The sequence below is a fragment of the Epinephelus moara genome, chromosome 12 (assembly GCF_006386435.1).
Source record: "Epinephelus moara isolate mb chromosome 12, YSFRI_EMoa_1.0, whole genome shotgun sequence".
NCBI classification, from domain to species: Eukaryota; Metazoa; Chordata; class Actinopteri; order Perciformes; family Serranidae; genus Epinephelus; species Epinephelus moara.
The window spans coordinates 40,861,938-40,871,815 of NC_065517.1; the positions used below are offsets into that span (position 1 = coordinate 40,861,938).

Genomic DNA, 9,878 nt, shown 5'->3' on the forward strand with positions numbered 1-9,878 from the left:
GAATACCGGTATTAATTAGAGTTTTGTTTTACACATATGATACATATATAGACATCAGATGAAATATATTTATATGTAAATGTTACATATACCCTTTGCTGACCTGTAGGAGCTGTCGTGTATGTGTATTGTCTTATGTTTTGTTTTGTTTTTCTGTATTGTTATGTGTGATTATGTGTTGTAAATGGAATAACTGTATTGACACAATGTAAAGACTGTTGAAAGGACCCCAGGAAGAATAGCTGTTGCTGTACAACAACTAATGGGGATCCTAAATAAAACAAACAAACTGGACGGCAAAAAACACTCAAAATTGACTTTCCTGTCATTTCTGCAGTGGTGTTTCTATCCATCCATTAAGAGATGCATGTCCTTGCGTTAAACACTAGAGGCGTACTCTGTATACTACATGGAAATATGGATACAAAACAAAAACTGCATGGAAACGAGATGTTACAGTCGTTTCACACCAAGCTAGGATTTTTGCACAGAAATGTATAAAAACTGATCTTATGGGTTTTTATAAATGCTTACACACCCCTGTGAAACATTCGGAAGGACCTTGACTTCTGCAGCCTGCAGAATGTTTGACCAATTAAATCCTTTGTTCCAGATGCGTCCATGTCACAGCGAGCTTGCTTCCAAAATAGGAAAGGTCTTATCAGTTGTCTTAATGAAAGACTCTGCGAAGACTACCTCAACAACCAAATAAAGAACAATGCATGGCTTGAGATCGCCCGGCAGCTTGCTAACAGTATATGTTGGTCAAGGGACAGGACTAGCAACAACAGCTAATGTTAGCATCAATATGGGGTCTGATTAGTTTAGTATAGTGTGGTTAGCCCCTTACAGTTTCTGTAGGATAAGCTTTTGTTGTGTGGAGTGGGAAAGGGCACTATTTTGGGGTAATTCATTAGGCCTCATTCACAAATTATTATTATTATTATTATTATTATTTAAATCATTTGTATTATTATTTATTATTTATATTATTCTATATTTATATTGTATTATTATTTATTTAATTTATTTTTGAATAATATTTATGTAATGTTATATAATATATTTATGAAAATACAACAGGGCCATGTGGATAATTAGCATGCAGATTTTCTGTATTCCTGTGCTGTATTGTTGCATGGCTTTTTTTTAAATGTTTTTTATTATGTGCTCTTTTAGAGCCTTTAAACACTGGAGCGCACCTACAGCAGATACTTGCTCACTCTGAAGGCTCCACAGCCTCGCAAGGACCAAACAGTGCTTCTGTCAGCAGTGAGCCCATAATATTTATAGTCAGATGCCTGAGAGACAATTTTGGGCTGAGCAGCATGTGCATGGTCTTTTATTTTTTGTTCTGTATCATATCAGACATCCAATTGTTTGTGGGAGAAGCAGCAGTCGTTGGATAGCTGGACTGGAGACAGGGCTGCTCCCGGGAACAGGTTCACATTGAAAATATTCTGGAGCCATACTTGCCAACCCTCAGGCTTTTCCCTGGAGACTCGTGTTTTTATTTCCCTCTCCTGATTTCCTCTGGGGGTCACAATTCTCCTGTATTTCCCCTGATTTATGACAAATTTGCACACCTTTTTTTTTCTCTTTCTTGTTATCACAACCTGTTTCTGCCACTGTACAGGGTGAACAAGCCCTATGGGTCTGAAAGTCTACTGTTTCCACCCGGACAACATTACAGTTACCCCACATGTTGTGTCCTGGCCTTGTGACGGAGAGAGAAAGGGAGAGTACAAAGAAAAAGAAATACACATGTGAGTGGTTGCTACAGGCTGCAAAACACTGCACTTTTAATTACAGTACACAAACTCTCAAAGGGGCAAAAAATGAATCAATGAAAACTGCTGAATATTAGTTTATGCCAGATATTCATGCAAGTTCACATCAGAGAGGCAAATTAGTCTGAATTCTTTCCTGAGGATTTCATGAAATCAAAAGTATATGGTAACGCCTCTCCCAATGTCTTTGAGGATGTTCCAGCCAACCTCATCAGCCTGACGAGGGAGGGTCGTTGCCTTGATTGAGCTCACCTGGGCCTTCCAGGCTATAAAAGCTGCCCCATGTTTTCTCTCACTGTCTCCCTTCCAGCAACAGACACCTACCTGGCATCATTGCTTCTTGGTTTGCACCTTCAACACCTCCACAGCACACCTGACACACATGCAAGCATGGCACAAAGCCACCTTTCAAGGAGGTATGATATGCTGCCGGTCAGCTGAACGTCACCTGTTGCAGCTGTACGATACGCCTCTAGTCAGGTCTGGTCTGGTAATGATGTAACATAAGGAGCTGGAGAGTCACTATATAGCAGGCGGGGCGGGGTGGTATGGGTGGTAAATGGGTGCAAACAAACCCCAGACTTTCACCGGGGAGCCGGGTATTTGCTTCTGATATGAATATAGAGCAAAACCATGATGTTTTTTTTTCTAAACCTATACGTGTACTTTTGTTGACCTCCTGTTGTTGGTTGCTTACATCAACAGCAGACGTAGGAGGATACCTAGCATATAATATGTAGACATAAAAGTCCACATACAAAGCGGTCATATGTGACAACTGTTCGTTACTTTGATTTGACGGGACCTGAACTCTTGGGAAAAAAAAAAAACTTTTATATAGTTCGACAGTAAAAATAACAACTCTGCCTTTATGAGAACAGCAGGGTTCCCGCGATCATGGAAAACCTGGAAAAGTCTTGGAATTACACAACCACATTTTCCAGGCCTGGAAAAGTCATGGATTTAATCAAAGTCATAGAAAGTCTTGGAAAAGTCATGATAATAAGTTGTGTGTAAAGAAATTGTTACAATAATCTTCTGTGGATATCTCTCCATGTGCTGTAACATAACAGCAAAATAAATTTCTTAAGCTGTTGACTTAAAGTAGCTTTAATATGCGTCGATGTGTGACAACATTTTGTTTACCATCACGTAGGTTGCGTCATTTTCTCCCATGGGTTCTTCACTCCCTTCGTGTCTGCCTGGTAGCGGAAATTATGTTTGAATAGAGTTTGAATCCGATATGTCTCACTCCGAAGAAATCTGGCAGTGACTTGCCGCATCAGACACTGGCAAAAAAAGCTTTCCTTTAACGTCGTTGCCGTTATAGTTTAACAGCGCCGAGCGGCGTCAGGAGGGAAACACGGCGGAACAAGAACAAAAGTTAAGGCGGCAAATGTTCGAGTCGGGCGGGTGGTAGAGGTGGTGCATGGGTCCAACAAACACCAACTTTCACCCGAGAGAGCGGTGTTTGTGTCCTGTAAGACTGTAAAGCCGAACTCTGTTCTTTATTCCTAAACCTAACCATGTGTGTTCGCAGTATTGTACCGACATACTGTAGTGTGTTTATTCAACACATCCTCACTACAACCTCGTCACATATCGAAGTGTTGGTCATGGACTTTCCACGTCCACATATGACATGCAAGGTACCTTGGGTGCGTTGGTTGTTGACGTTCTGGGATGCCGTGTCAACTTTCAAGATACACTTCTGTTTTCACAGGAAATTTAATGTTTGCATACAGTCTCTTTAAAAATAAACACACTACGTCGTACAACAACCCAACATGGTTGGGTTTAGGAGAAAAGAACAGGGTTTGGCTTTAGAATCTTACAGGACATGAACATAGCTTTCTCGGGTGAAGGTCTGTGTTTGTTGGACCCATCCACCACTGTCCTGGCCCACGCCACTCGGAGTTTTGCCACCTTAACTTTTGTCCTTGTCCCGCCGCGTCTCCCCCTGACACTGCCAGGCGCCGTTAAACTGTAACGGCATTCAGCCGCGTATCATGCCACCGTTAAAGGACGCCTTTTCTCGTCGGTTTCTGACGCTGCTTGTCACTGCCCAAGCGTTGGATTTCAGCGACTTTGGAGTGAGACGGGGCCCGTATATTTTGAAAGAGACTGCATGTGAACGTGAAATTTCCTGTGAAAACGAAAGTGTATCTTGAAAGAAGACACTGCATGTAACAGGCAGAACTTGACACGGTGTCCCAGAACGCTAACAACCAACGCACCCAGGGTACCTTGCACGTCGTATCTGGACGTGTAAAGTCCATGACCAGAACGTCGATATGTGACGAGGTCGGAGTGAGAATGTGTTGGTTTGAAAAACGCTGGGCAAGTGGGGCAAGAAAAAAAATCTTTAAGAGTCCTTGAAAAGTCATGGAAAAGTTTGGAAATTTTGTCCATGAAAAAGTGTGGGAACCCTGGAACAGACATTAGACACTGCAGAGTAAAATGTGACAGGCTGATACAAAGTTTAAATGGTAATGGATCTTATTAAAAGAAAGGAACAGAAGATCTTTTACCACAAACATTTAGTCCAAACACCAAAAGAAAAGTTAAAACCTTTGTTTATTATTAACTGTTTGTGCTGTAACACGTGCAGTCGGGGCTGCTGTCCCCTCAGCACCCCCTCTTCCTGCACCCATGGCTGCAGAGTATCCTCAGTAATCACATTGCTCTCTAATCCTAATTACATGCGGCAGTGTGTCTGTGTGTGAATTCCTGCTTGTGTGTGTGTGTGTGTGTGTGTGTGTGTGTGTCCGCACATGAATGTATAGAGGAGAGACTCCAGATATAATGAGAAAGTGAGGAAGAGATAAAGATGGATGGATTATAGACGCTGCATCGCACCAACTAATCAGCTCAGCTCACTTTGTTTAATTTTGATCCACGTATAGAAAATGTCACGGCTCTGTACACTTCACATAAAAGAAACATTTGATCAAATAGGATTTTTTTTCCCTCTTAAGAAGCATGTTTACTTTGATCTGCTCTCTGTGAGCGTGATTTCCTCCGGACATGATCTAGTTTTAATGAGAATGTACATCTTGTGAATCTCCTGAATCAGTTCAATAATGACTAATTTCTTCAAATTAGCTGCCAGAATGGGATCTTTAAATCCAATAAGGAGAGTTAAATTAACCATTTCATCAAACCTCAAAGCACCTTTTTGTCATTGAGACTTTTTCTGACCTTGCCTTTTCATTCGATCACCACCAGGTTTCATAATTCATAGTCATTTCTGATTAACCCTGTCACACAGCACAAAACAGCCCTCTTCTTTTCGGCTCTATAAATAAAAGTGATTTGGATTCGGTTTCCTCTTTTCCCCACACATGAAAGGTTTTTTCCCTTGGCCTCCTTTTTTTTTTCTTTCTGCATGTTTCATGGCTGAAAGTGGGTTAATGAATCAGTCACGAGGATACAGTATCCACACTCTACTGTAGATTACTACTGTATGCTAATGAGGGATCACTCTGGCCTGAATAGGTCTGATTATAGAAGAGCAGGAGGCAAGGAAAATCACCGTAACACACAGATAAACAATTCTATATGAGGATACAGTTTCATGAAACATCCTGAACGTGCCAAGGGAGCGGGTATGACGTCATCAGATGTTGAGGCAAAACCAAATTTAGTTAAAACCCATTTTCTTGCGTGTTGAGTTGAATAAAGCACAATAACATGAGCAAACTTTAAGTTTTTTGCCACAAGTCCACAGTGAATCATGCACGTGTGATCTGATTTTTATTAAAAACATTTGTTCAGTTACATCGTTTCAACATTACATCAGTTTGGCAATCGATCATTGAGGAAGGCATCCTGCTGACATGGACCCGCTGCCGGTGTCAGGAACATCAGTGCCGGCTCTCTGGCTTCGCCTTTTAAAAACCGAACTTCACAGAGACACCGGAGCGGGACAGAAACATGAAGACAATCAGCTATGAGCAATTAATTAAGGTCAAGAACAAGCACAATATAACAGCCTACAGCCTGCACAGAGGCTTCAACATGACTTTAGGCTATTGGTCAAAGAGTCCTGAATAAGAAAACAACAAAATGTGCCGTGTGTGAACGTCTGATAGCAGCATCTGAATATCTCGCACTGTGAGTTGGACACTTGAAGCAGAAACAGAGCAGCAGCAGTTCAGCATCTCTATAACTACACATGGAGCACCGCTGTCTGGGAATTCATCTGATCGTTCCTGTATTGCTCCAGCCAGTTTCTAAGCTCGGAAATCCGGTATCCCTCTGGACCTCTGCCCCCCTGGTACACCACTCTCTCATCCCTCACGATGTAAAGTCTCTCAAAGTAGGCTCCGTACGCGGCGTTGGACGAGTTGTCCATATTATCCACCACCACGTTGCTGCCGGGCACCTCGGCCAGCATCAGCTGCGCGGCTCTGAGTCTGTCCTCCAAGCAGCGGTGCTTGGGGATCTGATACGGCGCGTCCGAGCTCACCCAGCCGTCCGACGGATGCGCCTCCTCGATATATACAACTAAAAAGTCCGCAATGTCTGCGTACTGACTCACGACGCGCTGAAACGCCGTCAGGCGCGTCATGAATGGCGGTCAGGAGCAGCTGCCAAAGTTAAGGATGAGCGGTCTCTTCCCTTTCATGCAGTCCAGGATCCGGACCTGCCGCCGCTCCTGGACCAGCATCACCTCGGTGTTGGGCGCCGCGCGCCCGAGGTGAGCAGATTTGAGAAAGTCCAATTTCTGGCCGTACCACACGGCCCTGAGGGACTCCAAGGTGAACATCTTATTAGAGTCAGAGACGCACACCGGCGGGTCGTCCGGCCCGTCCTGCCGCTCCCCCATTTTCAGCAGCACTTTTTTCCTAATACACAAGAAATCCAGGAGCCACAGCATGACGGCGGCCAGGAGGAACCGGGGCAGCAGCATCAGGCACAGGGCTGAATGCTTCAGCGCCCTCGCCATTTGGACACCGCCGGAGTCGTGCATCATCTCTTCCCCCTGCCGATAGGATGCGACTGGGCCGGCGAGAGAAACAACAAGTATTTAGTCACCTTTACCCATTGGAGAAAACTATCTGACGCACGCAGGCACTCTTTTTATATGTACAGCAGCATTTGAATAATGGGGGGGAAAAAAAGGAAAAACACGCCTCCGGTACCCGCACCGCCTACTCACATGGTGGGGATTACCTCCCGAGGGAGAGAGGGAGAGAGAGGTGCTGGAAACAGCCTGAGACACTGCGTCCTCAGTCCACATGTGAGACACAAAACACCACTCTGGATGGCTGTTTTTCCCCCAGCATTGTGAGACACTTGGATTAGTTTTAATTGGCTGTGGCTGAACGCACGGTTGGTCCTGAAAGTCGGGAAAAAGAAAAACATTTGACTTCGCTTCATTCAGCCTGTGGACTCAGCTGACTATCATGGGTGCAGGGGCCGCTGTGGCCGGTAGACGGCGCTGGATTCATACAGAGTGTGAAGGCTGGATGACTCATTCACTGATCTGCTGGGCCCCTGATCACCTCGGGAGGAGGAGGAGGAGGAGGAGGAGGCAGAACAAACCTGCCACCACCAGTTTCAAAACTGAAACATATTCAATACATTAAAGTTTTTTTTACACAGAAATGAACCCATTTACTTCACATTTATTGCCACTTTAACAGCCCTCAGCTCCCCTCTGACAAAATCTATACAACAAATGAGCTTCATGATGGTTTCATCATGTTTTACTGCACAGGTGTCCAGTCTAAATGACACTGATTGAGCCAAGTTCATTTGCAGGTAAGTTTTAATCACTGTTTCAATGCTGAATTGAATTAAAGAGTCTGACAGCTGTGGCCAAATACAAGACAATCTGTGTCTACATTTTTTTGTGTTGCTTCCTATGTTTAATATCGCTTTATCTCACACTGAATTTCTTATGCTGCCAGCTGTGCCAGAAACACTCCACTGTGACCAAAATAATGTTTTCCAGTGGGTCATATCTGGTGAATTAAAGGTTAAAGTGCTCTGGACGTGAGTCACGTCACCTCATCGCCCCAACGTATCAAAATCCAAGTCTGTTCCTTACCCTGGGGTTGCCAGGCAACCAGCGGAGACTCAAGGAATTTAGTCCGGCACATAACCTCCTGTCAGACCACAGTGTTTTTTACACTTTGGTTCTTGTAGTGATGAAACAAATAAAGTAATAAGGTACTGTATCAATGGGCAGAATCAGGCTAACTTTTCCCCCCATTTCCAGTCTTTATGCTAAGCTAAGCTAATTAGCTGCTGGCTATAGTTTAATATTTACAGAGCAGACAGAAGAGTGTCAGTCTTTTGACTAACTTACTTACTCACCTACTGCTCTTTCATACACATAGAAAAGCAGGGCTCCCATGGTCATGGAAAACCTGGAAAATTCATAGTAAAATCCTTGAAAGTTTTGGAAAAGTCGTGGGATTTTGTTGTTTGTCCTGAAATTAATTGTTACAATAATCTACTGTGGAAAACCTCCCGCAAATGTATTTTCTGTAGTTGTTGAAATACTGCAGCTCTAATTTGTGTCAATGTGTGATGTTTTGTTTAATATCACATACGTTTCTTAATCTTAATTTTCTGCCCCTCCATGTATGCCAGCTAGCAGGAATTACGTTTGAATAGAGTTTGAATACATATATATATATTTTTACGGCTGTCAAGCGATTAAAAAAATATTCGAATTAATTACATGGTCTTTGATTAATTAATCTAAATTAAAAGCATCAACTTTTGCTGTGAAAGTTTTTAAAAAATTTCAATTCAAGTGAATTTTGGCAGATAGATGTCGTAGTCAAGCTGCTGGATTGTGGACACAATTGTCCCCTTGTCCTCGACCACTGAAACTGGTCTGCAGTCCATTGCAATCCATTTTGTAAGGGAGTTAGTTAGTTGGTCACAGGTAGACTTACTCAGTCTGAACACCTGGTCCAGTGCGCCTTGACGAGGCTGGCTGCTAGCACTAGCATGAGGCTATGCTAGCTCGGACCTCAGGGTTCGCTGCTAAACGCTTTGCGTTGAGGTGATATTTCATGCTTGAGGTACTACGATGGTACAGAAATTCTTTACTGCAGAAACTGCAGATATCAGTGCTCATATCAGCAGTTCCATCTGGACGTTTTTAAAATGTAAATGTTCCGTTCATGGGGCCGAGCAGCGTCGTCTCGTCTGCCTCCATCATATGACAAAGCCACTGTGGCCTTCAATGATGCACTGGGTCAAAGGGCACCAGGAAGTGTGATTAATCAGCGCTAATTTTTTGAAGGCGTTATTTTTTTCTGTGATTAATTAGTCAAAATGAAAGCGCTTATTTTTACAGCCCTAATATATACATATATATATATATGTATATATATATGAAGGAGAAATATTGTTGTGATAGCATGATTTAATATTCAGGGCAGGGATACCCAATTGTATTTAATTCACAAACAAATATTATTAATCTATATCATTATATAATAAATGAACTGCCTCTTTTAACCTTTTGACTTTTGCTGTTCTCACTCATCTTTGCCAAAAAGCAAATCCAGTCACAGCAGCCCTGCTCAGGTCAGCTTTACTCAGAGGCTTTTCTAGAATTTTAGCCCCTGCCAAGGGATCCTCCCCTGGTACTTTTTTTAAAAAATTTTTTATTTGGATCAATGAACTGTACTTTGCTGTGTTTGATGCACTCTGGCATCTTATTTACATTCAAAGTACAAAAACAATTCCCAGTGTGAATGTAATTATTAACACTGTGAATTAGCAAATACTCAGCAGGCCACCAAGCTGCGATGGGTCCATGTCATTGGTTCGACATCCCATTAGTCCGACTGTCCGCGGTGCTGAACGGCTCGCGGCGGGCGTATGGTGCGCCGCGGCCGGCTTGAGGCGGAGCAGGCTCACAGCTTATGTGTTTGTCATTTTCTTTTTCATTTTAACCCACACCATGATCTTTTCCTGACCCTAACCAAGTGGTTTTTGTGCCTAAACCTAACCAGACCTTAACCACAGGGCATCATGATGATTTCGGAACGGACTTCGGAACAATGAGTTTAATATGGTCGGAACAATGAGTTTAATATGGTCGGAACAATTCCC

The 9,878-nt window shown here is 43.0% G+C and overlaps 1 protein-coding gene across 1 annotated transcript; it reads right to left on the reverse strand.

Annotated features, from left to right (window-relative positions):
• Window positions 1-5,529: 5,529 nt before the first annotated feature.
• LOC126398306 (thyroxine 5-deiodinase-like) lies at window positions 5,530-6,854 on the reverse strand. Its single transcript, XM_050057529.1, has one exon. The coding sequence runs from the start codon at window positions 6,766-6,768 to the stop codon at window positions 5,962-5,964; it is 807 nt and encodes a 268-aa protein (XP_049913486.1). The 5' UTR covers window positions 6,769-6,854; the 3' UTR covers window positions 5,530-5,961.
• Between the last annotated feature and the right edge of the window lie 3,024 nt (window positions 6,855-9,878).